Below are 18,792 nucleotides of genomic sequence, written 5' to 3'. Positions count from 1 at the left end.
AGGGTCCCTGCATATGTTTTGGTATAAACTGAGTTTACCAAGACCTCAGATCAGAAAATAATGTGTAATTAATAAATAGCTATATTAATTAACTCTTTGCAGAATGTATTCACTATATACTAAGCCACAGAATCCTTTTGTTATTCTAACATGGCAGCATATACTGGGAGAAAGGCTGCAAATGACCTGCTGTGTTATCAGTCACTGGAATAACCTATTCATAGGTTCAGTCATTTGAAAGTCAGAAAGGAATACTTGATCCCCTGAACGTATAGAGCACACAGCAAAATCTTCCATGGGACACCATGTGTCTTGCAGCAAAGAAAAATGCAGGGAGTAGTGTTCACAGAGTAATGACTGCAGGTATGCTGGTGTTTGGAAACCATTTTAATTTATAGTTATAAAGTACAGGGAGGCCACATTCTGTTGTAAGAATCTGGATTCTGCTTTCCTATTGAGGCTCATAAGTTAGTCATTGCAATACCAGACTCTTGCATTATTTAGGTACCTGGACTTCTTTACCATATCTGCCACTAACAGTCTTGTTACAGCTGACCTCGTTAATATATTCTTGCACCAAAGTTATTTTGAAACTTTAAGTAGTATGTTAGATAAAAATTTATTCAGCGTTTAAAAAAATTCCTTTTGTGAAGGAGAGAGCTGCTGAGAACAAAATATAAACTAATCAAACTGATTCATAATTGTACTGAAACTGCTATGAAGTCCATAATTATGTAGTCAGATATTGAAAAATTATCTATCTGTATAGAGTAGTTGCTTAAAAATCAAGATCCAGCCAAATCTGGCTGGGGTTCAAAATTCAAACAATAAGTATAAGTAAGTACTATGTAATCTCAGAGACAGCTGCTCTTATTACTGTTAATGTTTCTTCCATTTTTAATTTAATAAGAGGACAAATCCAGAGATGTCTGCTGTCATATCTGCTTTTTAAAGTTTTAATAGTTCTTATTAAATGGATGGAAAAAAGTTAAAAAGCAGAGAGAAAGTGAGAGGGGGAGAGCAAGAAAAAAAAGCAGCTTGACAATTTGCGACCTTTTCTTAAGGATCAATGCCATTCAGCATCTTCCTGTTGCCTTAAGAAAGGAATATGTGTCTATTACAGCTATGAATGTTTTTGGTAAGATGTTAGTATTAGTGGTCATAGTAAAGAATGGATGTATAAATCCTCTGTCACATTTTATGATGGTTCAAATTCTTGTGTATTCTTGTTAATGGATAAATCAAGGGAACGGATAAACATTGTATCAACAAAAACAAATGATTGCTTCTCTTTGATCTTAATCAGAAGAATGGCTTAAAAAAATCTATTTGTCACATACAGGTGTCTACTGAACAATTTTAGACCACTTTGGTTAAATAAGAGAATCTCACAAGCTGTATTAAAAATATTAAGGAATCTGTAGCCCTCTTTCAATGGTCTTATCTCAGTTTTATATGAATCTCATTGAACTTGCTTTTGTATTAGCTTATTCAGACATGTGCCCTAGCTACATAAAGTGAACACTTAACTTCCTTAAACTATCACTGAGTTACTAGATTACACTTTAAATTCAGTTTCACCTTCCCTGAAGAAGCCTAGATGCAATGAATCTATGGAGCCACTGAGGCTAGGAGGAAGGCCCCAGTTCTACTTATTCTAGGGTTTATAAGAGCCAAGGCTCCTGAGATATACATGATGCAAATGATGTGATACAAATTAGGGTGAAAAGATGCTTTCAGCTAATTTAATTAGTTGAAGCCTTCTGCTTTGAACTGAACAAAGCTTTGACAAAGGAGAGATTTCAGTCTTATGGATATTTCAGGTGTAAAATATATCTTGTATATTTCATTTGAAAAGCAGACCTGTATCTGCACACAGATCATGAGGTATATGAAACTGTAGATGAGTTTTCGTTTACACCTTTTTTGGTTTTTTTTTTTTAAGTTCTCAGATTATCAGAACTACATTGTGAATAGTTGTGTGAAGGAGAATCCAACAATGGAAAGATCAATTGCTCTTTGCAATGGTATCTCTCAGTGGGTGCAGCTAATGGTTCTCAGCAGACCAACACCACAGCTTCGGGCTGAAGTGTTCATCAAGTTCATTCATGTTGCACAGGTCAGTTAAATTTTGACATGTGTGGTTTAAGAGCCCTTTAGTTGCTCTTCCCACACTACTACTGCAGGGTCAGCTGGGGATGTTGGCACTGGTCTCCTGGTTCATACATACAGCATGCGTACTTGTGTATGCTGTGGTTTCGTACCAAGTATTCAGATATTACAGTGTCATGGCACCATGGCTTTCTCATATCCATTCTGAAGAAATTATTTTCATTGAAAAACTAGACTTGCTTTTGAATCAGCTGGTGAGATTCCAAGCTGTGACTGCATACCTTTCCAAAGCATGAACTGCTATCATGCCTTTGGCCATGATTAGAAGCATTTCTACCAGATATGCCTTACTGGATAGAAGCAGAGCTGCTATGGTCCTATTGATATTCTTTGCATACTAATTCAACTGTAGTCATAACCAAGATAATAGGCAGTGTTTCCTAGTTGTGGTAGAGTGTGGGATGTGGTAGAGTGTGGGAAGAGGGAGAAGTACTGAGGAAGTACTTTGAAGACTTACTATATCGGCATAATTAATACCTGATTTAATAACAGTAGAATAAGTACATGTTACACCCAGAAAAATAACAACTCATTACCAAAATGAATGAAATCAAATGGATAGTGGCACAAAACTTGTAAGACTTTAGAGGAAGACAATAGAGGCAATGTAGAATTGGGATGTGCATATTGAACAACTTGAACCTTTAAATAATAAATACTGATTTTTTTTGTATGTCAACACAGAAGCTCCACCAGCTGCAGAATTTCAATACATTAATGGCAGTGATAGGAGGTCTTTGTCACAGTTCCATTTCCAGACTCAAGGAAACAAGCTCATGTGTTCCTCATGATGTAATTAAGGTTGGTATAGCTCCTCTAAGTTTTACAAATAAGTTAACCTTTAACTTTTTTGTCATCGCACACACAAAAAACAACCTTACTTCATTGGATAAGGTGGAGAGAAAGACAGAAAAAAGAAAAAGGAAGACTTCCTTTGGTTTTGGAGGGTTTTTCTTTGTCTTTTCATCTCTACGATACCAGTTACTCCTACACTTCCAACCCCACCTTTCTTCAAGATTTGTACAGCTTCTCTAAAGTTTCTCTTAATACTCAGATGTGACAGGCTGCATTTCCATTTATATGCAGTAGTTCAGAGTAGCATTCAAAGACAAAAGCAGAGAATTGGATCCTAGAACATTTGAGAACAAAACTATTGTCATCCATAGCAACATTAACCATCCTGAGTCTATGGAATGCTAGCACAGAGCTCTACACTTTGAGTTTAAAACATTGGTTTTGTTCATCTGATGTTTCCCTATGACAGATTTTTATCTAGTTCAGACTTGAACAAACAGCTCTAATACACACATTATAATGCAGTGGAATGTTAGGAATCAGTTGTAATTTCCATTTAAATTCTTGTGAAATACAGATGGATATATTTTTTGCTGAGATTCTGGCTACTAAAACTGTGAAGGAAAGCATATTTTCTAGCAATGAAATGGCTTCTTAAGAGACTTCTTAAGAGACTAATATGCTTTATTATTTTATCTTGTTTGGGGTCTGAAAGATTTCATACAGGTATCTAATGAACCTGATTTTATCGCAGTACAATCAGCTTGAATGAACAGTGCATACCTGTAGTGTAGACCAGAAATATGACTTCCCACTGATAATGGTTGCTGCTCTCAGGATTGTTGTGGTTTAACCCCAGCCAGCAACTAAGCACCACACAGCCACTCGCTCCTTCCCTCCCAACCCAGTGGGACTGGGGAGAGAATCAGGGAAAAAAGTAAAACTTGTGGGTTGAGATAAGGACAGTTTAATAGGACAGAAAGGAAAAAAAATAATGATTATAAAAAAATGACAATAATAATAATAATAACTTTTTTTGAATATTCCAATTCTTTTATGCAGAATCCAGTTGCTCACCACTCGCTGACGAATGCCGTTAGTTCCTGAGCAGTGTTCCACCCCCTAGACAACTCCCCCCAGTTTATATACTGGGCATGATGTCACATAGAATGGAATATTCCTTTGGCCAGTTTGAGTCAGCTGTCCTGGCTGTGTTCCCTCCCAACTTCTTGTGCCCTTCCAGCCTTCTTGCTGGCTGGGCATGAGAAGCTGGAAAATCCTTAACTTAGTATAAGCACTACTTAGCAACAACTGAAAACATCAGCCTGTTATCAACATTACTCTCATACTGAACCCAAAACATAACACTATACCAGCTACTAGAAAGAAAATTAACTCTATCCCAGCCAAAACCAGGGCAAGGATCTATAAAACCAGTTAGCAAGCTTATTTTAGAAGCACGCTGTTTTACAAATTTTGTCATTATGAGGAGTGGACTGCATACGTGTCCATCATTTGAATAACTTTTTGCATCAAGAAATTGTATTACAAGTGCTAAGAGAAAGCAGGTAAATAAAAGCTGGTAATTAATGACTTGGGAGCACACTTTAAAGTTTAACTGTAACAAACAGTATGTAAAGGTTAAAAATCAAGGGGTTAGACAGGAACTTCTGCAAGAAAACATTGGTCTGTTGATTTTATAGTGTTGAGTCAGCTTTGTACCTGTATAGTTTTAAACAAGGGAAATATTTATACTGCTAGAGTTAAGATTAATTTGGCCTTTACAAGTCCAATATATTGTTTCTTCTTCATTTCCATGGAAAAAAAGTTTTCTTAAAAGCACAGATGTGCCACCTTGAACTGTAATAGGAGTTCTGGTCACGCTGTGATGGGACCATAGCACAACACAGGGTTTCTCAGCCAGGTCTTTCCAATTCCAGCAATTCCAGATGGTGAGCTGGAGGCCAGAGAAGTGCTTTCCACATTTGAAGGTGAAGATGGTTGCTTTTATGAAGGTCAGAGAGCTTGTGCTGTGCTTATGCATTAACTGCATACGCATGCCCTTGATTTGAGAGGATCCTATTTCTTTTCATTGACTAAATAAGGAATGTAGGAAGACCAGCATTATAGATTAGGCTGTAGATAAACTATCTGTAATTACGTATTACAGATGGTTAAATTAGGTGAGGTGAATATCTAGATTTCATTTGAAGCCTAAAGTTTTAAAATCCATTTCAAGAGTCATTGTGAGTAAACCCTTAACAATAACATGGGAAATTCTTGTGCTGTATGACCAGAACAAAACCAGTAACCGAATTTGATTTTTTTGTTTTCTTTTTATTTTTAGGTGTTTAATGAAATGACAGAACTGCTTTCATCTTACAGAAATTATGATAGTTACCGACGTGCCTATAATGAGTGCAGTAACTTTAAGATCCCAATCCTTGGGGTCCACCTGAAAGACTTGATATCACTTTATGAGGGCATGCCAGACTACTTGGAGGACAAAAAAATTAACATATACAAACTATACTCTCTGTATAACCATATAAATGAGCTGATACAACTCCAGGAGATGCCACTTCCCCTGGAGGCTAATATGGACCTTGTTCATTTGCTTACAGTAAGTCTGTTAGATGAGATAAATACCTCCATTTTAAAAATAATTTCATATATCTGTCAAACAACTAAGTAGAGAATTCCATTACCTATAAATACTTAATATCGTAAGATTCTTTTTTTTTTTTTTCCCTTAAGGAAATGTACAATAATAGAAGAAGAGAAAAAGTTAGTGATACTGATTTATCTGGCAGCAAGGGTGAGGTGCCAGTTCAGCAGTATGCTTCCAATTATTTCTGTAAGGGAAGGAAATGTTTCTTTCTGCTTCGCTATAGTAGTATGCATTCTCTCTATACTTTCACTAAGGAAGCGCTCTGAATCTTCCGCTGATTAAGCCTAAATAGGGAGAAAGGTAGAAAGCTTCCTCAGATGCACCTTGGAGGCAGAAGATTGCATACAGAGCTTTCTTGTGTTGAACACACAAACTTTCACTTCTAAAAGTTCAGTCCCTCAGGATGTGTAAGGTTAACATAACATATTTCTAGCCAAGTTTCTTCTGGTACTAAAAAACTGTCTGACATAAATGTTAGTCAAATATAGTTGTGTTACTCTTCCAGTCATATCTAGTCAGTGCCACATTACTAACAATTGATACTACCTAGGACCTATGTCACAACAATAGTTTTAGCTTCTCCTAGTAAGTTAAAATACTACCTTTTATTAAAATAGTAAATCTACCTTTCTTGTTTCTCAGTTTTGTTTGGCCTTAACAAGTACCTCAGCTTGGAAAAACTAGATAGGCTGCTTCCGCTTTCTGGTTACAAGTCCTGTTTTAGCAAAAAGCTAATAGATGAAAATGGTTATGTGCTTGAGGTTATTTGTTCTCTCTGGGAGCACTTGTGTGTGAAATTAGGCACGCATGCCCAGGGCCTGAAATAGAGCTACATAAATTGGTGAACTTCTTCCTGCTAAATGTTTTAAATGTTTTGTCTCAAATTATTGTAAGTCTCCCTTTTTTTCTTTCCCCCTAAATGTTTTATAAAAATGGTTATTACAGATATGTAGAACTTTGGCCACAATTTCATGCAGCTGTATATGACAGGACATAAATTAAAAGAACTACTTCATTTCAAAGCAGGAGCTTCTGATGTACTAACATTCCAGGGCACATAATTTTTGTGTTTCTCTGATTTTTCCAACAGTCTTTCTCCTTCTGTTGCCTTTAGTCATATGCTTTCCCATTAGCAGGCAAATCAGTTTGAAGAGGTATTAATAATTACATACATAAGTTAATAATTCATAGAGGTATCGTAACATTTGGACTTTTGGGTTTTGAGTGCAGAAACTACTTTAGATTTCCCCAATAATCTAAAATTGTTCACTATTATGACTACAACAGTAATTCTTGCAGTTGTTCACAAGAAAGTTATTGCATATCTGCAGTTTCAGTAAGATTATTAATTGGATAAAACAGCGTATTTTGGTTTCTTAATTTATATCCATATGAACGCCGCAATCTTGGCTCTCTAACAAGTTTATATTTTCTTTGGACTTGCTATGGATTGAGGCTTGTAACACATTTATGTCTAGCTTTTCTATTCAGTCACGTCTAGTGTGAATATTATTGTGTGAATATTATCATGTAAATATTCAAAAGTGTCATGTTACCTGCCTTCAATCTTAGCTTGAAATTTGTTTCCAGTCCATAAAATATTTGCTATACTATTTTCCAGGACACATGCAAAATCAAAGGTATAAATTTGATAATTTTTTCAAATTCCTTTATTTACCCAGGTGTAATGTTTCTTGCTTTACATAACTGCTGTTGACAGCAAAAGGTTCTCACTAAATATATGCAAGTCCATTTTTTATCCTCATCATATACTTTTTAGTTCAATGTGGTCACAGCTGGATTGGATAAATATGACATGTTTAAATAAGAGTTTTCTGAGAATTTGAGTTGGTGGACAGTTTCACTGGAATGGTGCTTTTGTGCTTTGTTGCATGATAGATCACTTGAATATTATGGGAGTAACAGTTTTGCAAGTTACTTATTAACTGACTGCTAATTATGCCTATAGTGACTTACTGTGCTAATGACTGTAGCTGTGTAATGTTACAGATTTCCAGATAATGGCAATAATAGTCTGGAATTTAGAAATGTACCCCTTTCAAATCACTGTGAACACCTGTGCAGCTCAAATGCATTTTTTCTAGGTGCAACCTAAATTAAAAGTTAATCCACCAAAAAATACTAGTGCATGCCACAAGCAAGTTTATCAAGTAGCAGTGACTCTTTTGGGCTTAAACTAATGTTGTGTTTGTTTTCAGCTGTCCCTTGATCTTTACTACACAGAAGATGAAATTTATGAGCTTTCATATGCACGAGAGCCACGAAGTCACCGAGCTGCTGTAAGGGCCTTTACAGATTCTTAACAAAAAGATTTTTTTGATGAGTAATGCAACTTTTGTCCCTTGAATTAATTTTATTTTATTTTATGCTAAATTGAAAACATTTTAGCTTTACAGACTGAGCAAAATCTGTTAAAGCATAAATTGTTTGGTTGATGATGAAGCCTAAGCTAGAATATATGGGTGAGTTTATACCATATCAGGTTTTATAATAGGAACACAAACACAAATGAAGTTACTTGTGTAGAGACATGACATCAGGCTCAATCTTGGAAACTGATACTGATTCTTTAAAATGAAGAATTCTGATGTGATTCAAATGATGAAACCCATGAGTATTATATTGTAGTTTTGTTCCTGTTTTATAAATACAGAAAAGACAGTGAATTTACAGGGCTGTCAGTGAACTGTGACAATTTAAGGAATGACCACTGTTTTGGACAGTTCAGGGAAGAGCTTCCTCTGAAGTACCATGTAATTATCAAAAGTATCCTGTTGGGTCCAGCAGGCCATTTTTGCAGTCCTGTATCACATAGTCCACTGTCACAAACGAAAGAAGTGAAATAACGAAAATCTTTCCATGTGGTACTAATGAATTTCCATTCAATTTATTCTAGCCTTTGACACCTTCCAGACCACCAGTAGTTGCAGACTGGGCCTCAGGAGTAGCCCCAAAACCCGATCCAAAAACCATCAGCAAACATGTTCAGAGGATGGTAGATGTAAGTACGGTTGGCCCATTTACCTTACATACCAGTTGTAGCCTTAATCTCTAGGTATGAGAAGATACAAAGAAGGGAAGAATTAGTAGACACATTCAGAGCTGTGCCAAGTTTGTAAGCAGTTCCATCCTCACAAATAGATATTTCTGTGTAGCTGTAAATAGCAGCAGCAGCCTGTGAGGCATGCAAGGAAATTCCTTAAATGCCTAAGGAGCCACTGGGGAGTGTGAATGCTGGTTTGTATACTTCCAGAGTCATTCTTCCAAGGAGCCAGGGAGTCCATTTCTATCAGGGACTCCAACATCATGTTTTGTGGAGTCTGAAAGTGGGCCCCTCAATGGCTTCGTTACTAGCAGCCATTGCTTTTTCTCTCTCTTTTGGGTCACCTGCTTTACTGGAAACCACCAAGTAAGCTCAGGTGATTGATTCCAAAACTGATGGGGGGAGAGAGAGGTTAAGAGTTTGTCTTTGCATCCCTGCTTCATCTCTTTTCCTTCTAAACACTTATGATATTGCTAGGTATCCTTTGATACACACCGTTTTGGAATATATTTCTAAATTTGGCTTAGGTATGATCCTTGCCTTAGGGCCAGAGACAAACAGTAATGTTCCACAAGTGGAAAGAGGTGTCTACATGACAATTCTGTCATATAACTCCTTTTCACATAATACTGACCTGATGAAATAAGCTAGGCAGCTACACTGATTCAGCTACAGAGATCATCACTGAGAGGGCTAATTGAGAGCATTAGTACAAGTTGTATATGTAGGCCTGGACATAATGATATTAAAGCGAAACTGAAAAATAGCTGTCATTGTGTAGTGAAGCATTTAGTCCAGCCTATGTTGACTTATCTACATTTTGCTACAAATCAAGAAATTGTAATGCTGCTTTAGTAGTTAGACTGTTGCACTGTTTAATAGATACTGGGAGAAAGTGGGAGAGGAAATCCGTAAATATTGTGGAGACTTTCTAAAATGGTAATTCAGCTCATACTCATTATAAACTATTCTACTATTATCTTGCACAGTCTGTCTTCAAAAATTATGACCATGATCAGGATGGATACATTTCCCAGGAAGAATTTGAAAAGATAGCTGCCAGTTTTCCATTCTCATTTTGTGTAATGGCTAAGGACTGGTGAGTACCTAGTTCTGCTTATCAACTTTATATAGCATCTGTTTTGGGAGGGGTTTGGGGGTTTTTGTGTTTAAATTTTATTTCTGTCATTAGTATGGTAAAATTATCCTCTTCACCCACAAATAGAAGTGAAAACATAACTGACAAAAGCATCTTCTGAATGTATTGTGAATGACATCTTCATGAGCTTACAGCAGTGGTAGCCAGGCTGATGTAGAAGAAGAACAGATATTAGAAAAAGAAACATTTTTTTGGAACAATATTCAGTATATACTTTGGGAGCAGTTGACAAGATTACTGAGATCACTGTAGTTTTTGGCCCATGAAACTATAGACATTTTAAATTGTGAAGAGATGTTTAATTCTCCTTATGCTTTTAAGAAAAATGTATGTCTCACAACTTTTCTTGTTTATTTCCAGGGAAGGTCTGATTAGCAGGGATGAAATAACAGCTTACTTTATGAGGGCTAGCTCAATCTATTCCAAATTAGGACTTGGCTTTTCTCACAACTTCCAAGAGACCACTTACTTAAGGCCTACTTTCTGCGACAACTGTGCTGGATTTGTAAGCTTACTTTTTAGTATATTATGTTAATGTTGTTTGGAATAATGCCTTTTTTTTTTAACCTCATAATCACCATATGTCATATACAGAAATGGATGTATATAAAACACCAGTGAAGCTATATAGGACAGCAAGCTTCTGCCTGCGTAGCTATTTAAGGTACCCTTTACACCCTTCTTGGCAGTACTATTACCTGTTTAAACATGGTTCCTACCTTGTGGTGTTTGGTTGTGTCACCAAACACCTCAGGCAAGACTTCCAAATCCAGAGCCTTCCACTCCATGGGGCTGTTAGAACGCATGTCCTGGTACAGACGTGACATGGCCCTGCCTATGGCACAGAAAGATCTAGTAAAACTGACTGTCCTACCAATCCCCAGTTTAGCTGGGATCAAACAAGGGTGCTGAGATAGAATTCTCCCATCTACTTCAGCTCCACAACTTCTCTGGGGCTGTCAGATCTGCTGATATATTCATTAGAGACTAGCTGAATGTATTTTGTTTGTGACTGAGGAACACACATAAAATATTCTGTTTACCTTATGCTAAAGAGGTAAATAGTTCATATCTTGACCTCACCATTAAAAGGGTAGAAACCCAAGATATTCTGCAGATGTTCAGATCTTAAAAGTGAGTGGAGCTTTTAGTGGATTTTTATATCTGGAGGTATCAAATGTGCAGAGAAATATTTTAATACATAGTCTTTCTGTTTGTTTGAATTTCAGCTATGGGGAGTCATTAAACAAGGATACAGATGCAAAGGTAAGGTACTTTATACTTTTAATTTTAATCTATAATTGATGGTGAATGACAAAAAAACCTGATCATCCTGAGATCAATTGCTGTGTCTATGGACCTATTTAATCTGACCTCTCAGGGAGGAGAAGACTGATTCAAGAATAGTATGACAGACAGATGGTCCAGAACAAATGCAAAGATGAAGGAACTAAAAACCAATAGCTCTAACCCTTTGCAAAACATAACTGAATTCAAGAGGGTTTGGGAACAAACTGCTTCTATTCCAAAGGGGGCAAACGCCAACACTGTGAAAACCATGCAGCACATTCACAACATGTATTTTGCAGAGTTTTCTTCCTCATACAGGTATTTGCTTTCTCTGCAACTCTTACAGTCAGAACACTGTTGCAACTGAATGTTGCTGTTTTGTATTTTCACAGTGAAAAGGAGTTTGAGATGTATATAGCAAAGGGATGTCGTTGGTCTGTTTACCAGATGTATGTTGTAACAGGTAATGCATGTAGAGAACACCAAAGAAGCTTTCTTGCTTCTTGGGGAGGCAACATAGTGTGAGAGCTGATCTTAGATGCTACAACAGAGCCACTGAATCATGTAAACTTTGTTTTGTTTACAGATTGTGGAATGAACTGTCACAAGCAATGCAAAGACCTGGTTGTGATAGAGTGCAAGCGAAGACCCAAAACTTCATTTGCAGACAACAGCCCAACATCGGCTCTTGCTTCAAGCCTCTGCCCAGTAGGAGTCAAAGAGCAATTCCATGGTGAGAAAAGATCATATTAAAAAGATTAAAAGATGTAGATAATCTTTCCTTTGCTCCTTTTTCCTTTAAAGCTGAGTTGTAGAGTATCGTTTTAGGTTTAGTTAGTTAACTGCAGTGGTTTATCAACATACAAACTAGAAACAGGTGTAAGTGAGCATGTACCAAGTAACACCATTCCAGTTCTAGTCTGAATAAGTAAGGACTCCCTTTCTGGGAGATCTCTTGTCACACTACACAACGTATGGTGCACAAATTCTATGAAAACTGAGTAAATCTTCTGCCAGACTCTCATGAGAACTAGATGATATGAACTGAACAGCTGACAGGTTCCCTTAACTCTCTCACTTTGTGACAAGCAGGTCTTGGTACACTCCAGTTTTTACCATTGTCACATTAAGCGACTACTGTACTGCTACAGTTCTGACTCAGATTTCAATCTGGAGTTTATAAATTCAGTTTACTTACGTATCTGTGTGCTAGGAAAACCAAGAGCTAATTGTGTTTATTTTTTCCACTTCAGTAGCTGAATCTACAACTCCTCTTTGTCCATCCATCTTTCATTTAATCAGAAATGAAAAATTACACTTCTCTGTTCTTTTCCCCTTATATCAAACAAGCTGTATAAATTTTTCATATTGTGTATTACCATGTGGGCCTCCAAAGGAGGAAGTGTTGTCCTTGAATAAGACCTCAGGCTACTTTTGTTTTGCTTTTCTTTTGATGTTCCAAATCTCTCCATACTCACTTTCTTTGAATTTCTCTCCTGCTCTTTGCCTGTATCTAACATTCCTCAAATCTATTTCTTGCCACTTTGATATCAATCTTTTTTGTTATATTTAAGATTCATACTGCTGCAATCCATCTTAGGCTTCCTATTAGCATTTAGATAGAGCACAATGCAGCCAGTTTCCCTTGATAACTGACCATGTGCATCTCTATGATTGCACCTGCAATGGCTGAAGCACTGCATAATAACCACCTTGTAGGATGTCATGCTTATAAAGAGATTGAACCGTAGTGTGTTGCCCCATCATCACCTAGTGTGCCAGAACATGGTACCTCTCCCCACTACATCATGCTGAAGAATGAGAATTCAGGTCTAGGTTGAAGGTGTAAGCCTCATCTGTTCATCCATATTCTCATTTAATTCCCCAGAGCCTGCAGCAGCTATTGGACTGACTTTGTTCTTTCTCTCCAAGTGTTTGAACATTCAGTCTCATTTTGTTTTCTTCCCAACAACAGAAATTACTTTATCTGAAAAAGGTCTTTTAAAATCCTTTAATCACATCTCTTGCCCACTGCTTCCAACATTGTGGTTCCCCCCACTCCACTTTTTACTTTTAACTGCAAAAGCAAAAGTATTTTAGGATGACCTATAGAAAAACAGTGTAAAACTAAAACCATCATTATTTCACCTTTATAAAATGCGCGAGATGAGTTGTATCTTACAGCTGCAAGTTGTGATAATGCTGAACTAACACCCAGGTTTAATCTTCCAGCCCAATCACTAAGATCAATGGTCTACATAAAACCTCTTAGCCATCTAGAAGTTTTTCTTTAGCTGACCTTGGTGGCACACCTGTTTTCCTCTTACTGATCCATATTTATGTTACTGAGACGAGGCAAAGAGTTGTTCCAAGAGACACAACATTGAGAAACCTCCAGTGACACCTATTTTGGAGAGCAATGAATGTAAAATCAATAAAGAATAAATGTTGGATTATTTATTAAAATCATGTTTAATTACTGTGCCTCCTGTTTCTCCTTTCCTGGGATAAGATCTTGACTGAATTTACTATATATATATATATATTCTACAGGACAAGAAGAAGGACCGTTCACATTTCCTAATGGAGAAGTAGTGGAACACAATGAAGACAGCAAGGACCGAACCATTATGCTCATGGGTTCCTCAGCTCAGAAAATCTCAGTGAGACTGAAACCAGCTGTGGTTCATAAAGGTACACAGACTGATCATGTACTGCTGGCTGGTGATGTATCTCGTAGGCAGACAGAGAAGAAAGAACATAGGATGCCAGAAAATCCTTATCTCCAGGCAGCTCCACCATCCCCACGTCCAAGCCCCATTCTAGGCCGCAAAAAGGCATATGTTAAATGGGAAAACAAGGACTCCAGCCAGAAAATGAAGGAGGAGCATCACAGCTGTAAACCCTCATACCAGGAACTTGAGCAGGTACAGACATGATGAAATAAATTCTATTTTACACAACAGTACCATAAAGTGGTTGGAGGGTGTAGGGTAGCAGCTGGGTGGGAAGGTGTCACCTTACTCCAGGGTAATTAATTACCAGAACAATCTATGAGTGGCATCATAAATTCTTAGCCACTTTTACTCCAGCAATGCTTCACTTCAAGCATAAATTTTATTACTAGCATAGGGCTTAGGAAATAAATTTTGAAGCCCTTGTTATGATTACACTGATCCCTGTCAGTCTTAAAAGTGACAGGCATGAATGTGAACATAATCCAATCACTTAGAACAGGATGGAACTCCATAAAACGAGTAACAGTCCCAAATTTCTTCCTGCTTTTGGTGGCCTCTGCTTCCCTAAGAGACAGAATATATGGGGTGGGGAGGCTGGGGAGCTCTGCTTTTGTTCAACTGACAGTAAATCCCTTCTTTTTTTTTGATAACTTTAAGTTACCAAGAAATTTTGCTGTGTGAACAGACAGGATGCCTCTTGCTAGATTTCACCTGCATCAGCCCAGTTGTGGCTCACCTTGCTCTACAAGTGTTCTGACAAAGTAGCTATTCATAAGGCTGTGTCACCTCAGATTTGGCCCAAATTCAGGTTTGTAGAAACAACACCTTTACAGACCGATTAAAGAGACTATCACAATATCAACAATGCAGCTGACAGATGGATCTAGATATGATTATGAGAAACAAAGGCGGACTTATTTTCATACTTTACTCATTACTATTGCTATTCTGAGATGGACCAACATGGAAGCAGTCCAACAACAGGACCACAGCCTGATCTTAGAATGATCAGTGTAACTTTCAAAGTATCCTTCGTTGTTGATAAAATGAGCTCATCTTTTATGAAAGATGATTGGTTTATTAAGACAGAGATTAAGACAATGAGCAAGAGTTTTCCAGTACAGACCAATTCTCTTCAGTCAACAGTATATTCAGTATAGACAAGGATATGAAGTGTGGATGTACTTGTAAGAACTGGTTCTTTAAAATGTCCCATTCATGTGAGTCCCACAATTTACGCTTCTCCTTGCTCCCTGAACAGATCCTGACATCAATTACTGAACAGCAGCTGATGTTATAAATTAACGTCTTAGATTATTGTACATCAATTTCTGCATTAGTAGAGCAGTAAAGTGTGAGCTGTGTTCTTGTTTCCCCTAGATTACTGCTGCTATGAGAGGAGCAGTGGAGGGTACATAAATGCAGGTTGTGGACATGACAACAGATACCAGCTGCTGCAAAGTTTTAAAAGTATACACAAAGGATAGACCAGTGACTATTGAAACGTTCAAATGTTACTGGTTCTGTTTCACTGATAAGAGCTACTTATGTTTATGTCAGTCAACCTAAACATACAACCTGAGAGTCCTGAAACAAATTCAAAATGAAATACCAATCTCTATTTTTTGTTTGTTTGTTTAGGAAAGAAATATTCTAAAGGCAGACAATGAAGGTTTAAAGATCCAACTGGAACAGGCACATAAAACAATTGAATCTCTCACAATCCAGAGAAGAAACCATGTAGTCGACAACCCACAACACAGAGACTGCTCCTAGCAGACAAGAGAGGAAATCTCCTATGGAAGAATGTAAGACTGAAGGAGGGGTTGTGATAAAGCTGCTTTTACCACGTGAACTGGAAAGAGAGTCTGAAGGATGTTATACAGAAATACTCTCTTTACTCAATCCATTTCCATATTAAACATACACTCCCAAATGTACAAATCCATTCCTTTGACTTAAGGTAATTTAGCATTATGTGTGCAATGAAAATAGTATTTTCTGGGTTTGCTTTTAAAAGGAGTGACCTTGTTGCTGGAGTTTCTGTTCATGATGAAGACCATGTGGATTCCCCAGTGACTTGGCTGCCAGCAGCATACCTTACTCTACAAGTGTTCTGACAAAGTAGCTATTCATAAGACTCTGTCACCTCAGATTGGGCCCAAATTCAGGTTTGTAGGAACAAATGTTTGATAAAGCAGAGTATTTAATTAAAACTGTAGAAATATTCCATTACGAGAAACAATTCCTTCTCATTGTGGCTGAAACCAATTAAAATCATGAAATAAACTCTCATCTTTATTTCCAAAGTTTAACAAGAATATTAAAATAAGTAGTTAAGCTAATGATATTTGATTCTTAGACATTAAGATAAACTGACAATTTTTTTAAACCTCTTTCAGAGCTTTAGAAGTCCTGCTGCTCAAATGCTTACCTCTGTTAAGGTAAAATAGATGAGACTATAAAGAGTTTATATTGAATACTGCTTCCATTGTGTTCCGTGCCACAGCTTGGAACACTTAGCCCTACTTATTTGGCTTAAGGGATAACTTGTTGTTCACATATGGTAGATATGGGACAAGGCTGATTATTTTTCTGTCATGTCAAAGTGGATGCCATTGTTGAGTAGAACCTTGAGGGCCATATTATGAGGGAAACTGTACAGTAATTCCAGTGCAACAGTTATTGTATTCCAGAGCTCCTAACAGCTTCTGGTTCTAACCAAGGTTTCTCCATTTTCTCTCTCCTAGATTTCACATGCACTTTAGGTAAAGAGTCAAGATAAGTGTGGTCTTATGTGTGTAAATTTTGTACAATAAAAGGTGCTAGGAAGGTAACTTTAGTTTTCTTAAAGCTATGAAGTGTACATATTGTTAAGAGACAACAAAACAGTCTTTCAAGTTACTGATAAATCTACTTGTCAGAACAGCCGATTTTAAAATTGCATTTGCATTCCAAGAGAATCTGTACACTTACAGTTGTATAAAACTAGCTTGCATTTATCAAACAGGCATTTGTCATCACACATTTAAACATGAGAAACTTATGACTTCAATGTATTTACCTGCAAAGTCCACTTAATGCTCCTCAAAACTTGTAAGTTACAAGTCCGTTATAGATTGAAACGTAGTCAACCTATTATAATAGCATGTGTGCTTTGTGTTCAAAGTGGTATAAACATATGTTCCATCCATAATTTATGGTCATTATCAAGTATATGAATGCTTTATTTATAAAATAAGTCCATTTGAAACTACTTGCCAGTTTAGTGATTCTAAAATCTTGTTTTGAACTTGATTGTGCTTGCTTCTCCATGTATAAGTAAAAACAAATGGAGGAAAATAGTAGTAGTAGTGGTAGTAGTAGATTTAGTTACCTTACTGTAAATAACTGAAATGCATAGAACAAAAACCAGCAGCTGTGAAGATTGTGCAGCTTTTTTTTCCTCATACACTAAACCTGAATTATTAACATGGAATTGCACTTTGATCAATGAAGCAATCAGAATGGCTTTCAGGTCATGTCTGCAAACTTGCTTTGCCCATTTTCTGTAAGCTTCTTGATTATGTCCTCTGTTCAGGGAACCACAGCAAGGCATATTTCTAATAGGCATTTAGCAAATAAAAGTCTGTTTCTGCAACAACTAAAATAAAAGTTGAATATATTTTGACATACTTTGAAAATACCCCAAAAGAGCACCTAAGACTCAAAAATCTTGTTGTGTAGCTAAGATAACTGCTCGCTTGTGGTCTAAGCTCTGGATTCTAATAGAATTTGTGTGTATGCATACACTTTATCTATGCTGGGGGGTGGAGATCATGAACAAACCCTTATTTGAAAAGAAAATTCCCTAATATCAGCAGTTGGCCCAAAGGCTACTGTGTTACTAGGTTGAATACTTGATACTCAAAATTGAGTTACGATCGTAGATTTGTACAATCTTAAATGCTAACTTAATGTTTCTCTCTGTTGTCTTCTTGTTCCTGTAAACAATCTGAATGACTTAAAAGGGATCTGTTTGCAGGAATATCTTACAGAACAAGTATGTGGCACTTCATGTATGCTGAAAACTTCCTGCTTCAAAGTAGTCAGCTGATACCTGGAGAATTTCAGAGCTCTCAAACTACCTTCAGGTTCTATTTGCCCAAAGCCCCTTACACTCTTCTCTCTCCCCCCACCCCCTGCACCATGGTGGTAGTCCCTTCTTATTTTTTTCAGGACTTCCTTTTTGCTGCATGAAAGACTAATAGCAGAAACTGACTACAGGGATACTGCTAAAACTGACAAAGCTACTGAACAAAAATCACTCACATCTGTATTAATCTTCAAGCTGCTTTATGCTAGGAAAAAAGATACAATTAAAGTACTAAGTGCTGTTCAAAAGTCATGTTAGCAAACACTGATACTGAAATTTATCTTGTCATGGCGAATTTAAATGAAAAGCACTCACCTTTGTTCCTTCTCTAGGCTCAGCTATGTTTCATGTACATACAGGAAGGAATAAAAAACAAGTGCCCCCCCCCCCCCCATTTATTTTTTAAGTGTGAATTCTGATCATTTAAAGATAAAAGTAAATAGATTGAGTAATATCACAATTAACAAGGCAGGGCTAATTCAGATTAAACACAACAGCCTTTAAAGTAGCTTATATGTTTTTGGAAATACATTTTTGTTACAGTAGCAATCTGTTATTTTGTTGTAACTGATCTCTATGGCAACTTGAAAAATTTTTGGTTTAATGCTGTTTGAGAAGATTGAAAAAGTATACAGATTGTAAAGATTTTATATAAATTGTAAGATTTCTGTTTAATATTTATAATAGAAAAGATATTAAAACTGCATTTCATGACTCTGATTTTCTATCTCAAAGAAATCTAAACAACCTATATTCATCTTCCTTAAC

At 36.8% G+C, this 18,792-nt stretch overlaps 1 protein-coding gene across 1 annotated transcript in view; it reads left to right on the top strand.

The window, feature by feature from the left end:
• RASGRP1 (RAS guanyl releasing protein 1) overlaps positions 1–18,764 on the top strand; it is a 45,052-nt gene extending 26,288 nt beyond the window's left edge. The window contains exons 7-17 of the mRNA XM_075030382.1: positions 1,946–2,119; positions 2,857–2,973; positions 5,315–5,590; positions 7,858–7,938; positions 8,556–8,660; positions 9,692–9,801; positions 10,222–10,366; positions 11,091–11,127; positions 11,738–11,884; positions 13,705–14,078; positions 15,531–18,764. Of these exons, the coding sequence (XP_074886483.1) occupies positions 1,946–2,119; positions 2,857–2,973; positions 5,315–5,590; positions 7,858–7,938; positions 8,556–8,660; positions 9,692–9,801; positions 10,222–10,366; positions 11,091–11,127; positions 11,738–11,884; positions 13,705–14,078; positions 15,531–15,665 (1,701 nt within the window). The 3' untranslated portion in view covers positions 15,666–18,764. The remainder of the gene's footprint in view (positions 1–1,945; positions 2,120–2,856; positions 2,974–5,314; positions 5,591–7,857; positions 7,939–8,555; positions 8,661–9,691; positions 9,802–10,221; positions 10,367–11,090; positions 11,128–11,737; positions 11,885–13,704; positions 14,079–15,530) is intronic.
• Positions 18,765–18,792: the final 28 nt, after the last annotated feature.

Source organism: Buteo buteo, chromosome 6 (assembly GCF_964188355.1).
Source record: "Buteo buteo chromosome 6, bButBut1.hap1.1, whole genome shotgun sequence".
NCBI classification, from domain to species: domain Eukaryota; kingdom Metazoa; phylum Chordata; class Aves; order Accipitriformes; family Accipitridae; genus Buteo; species Buteo buteo.
The sequence above is the reverse complement of the archived record's forward strand: the minus strand, read 5'-3'. Positions and strand labels throughout refer to the sequence as shown.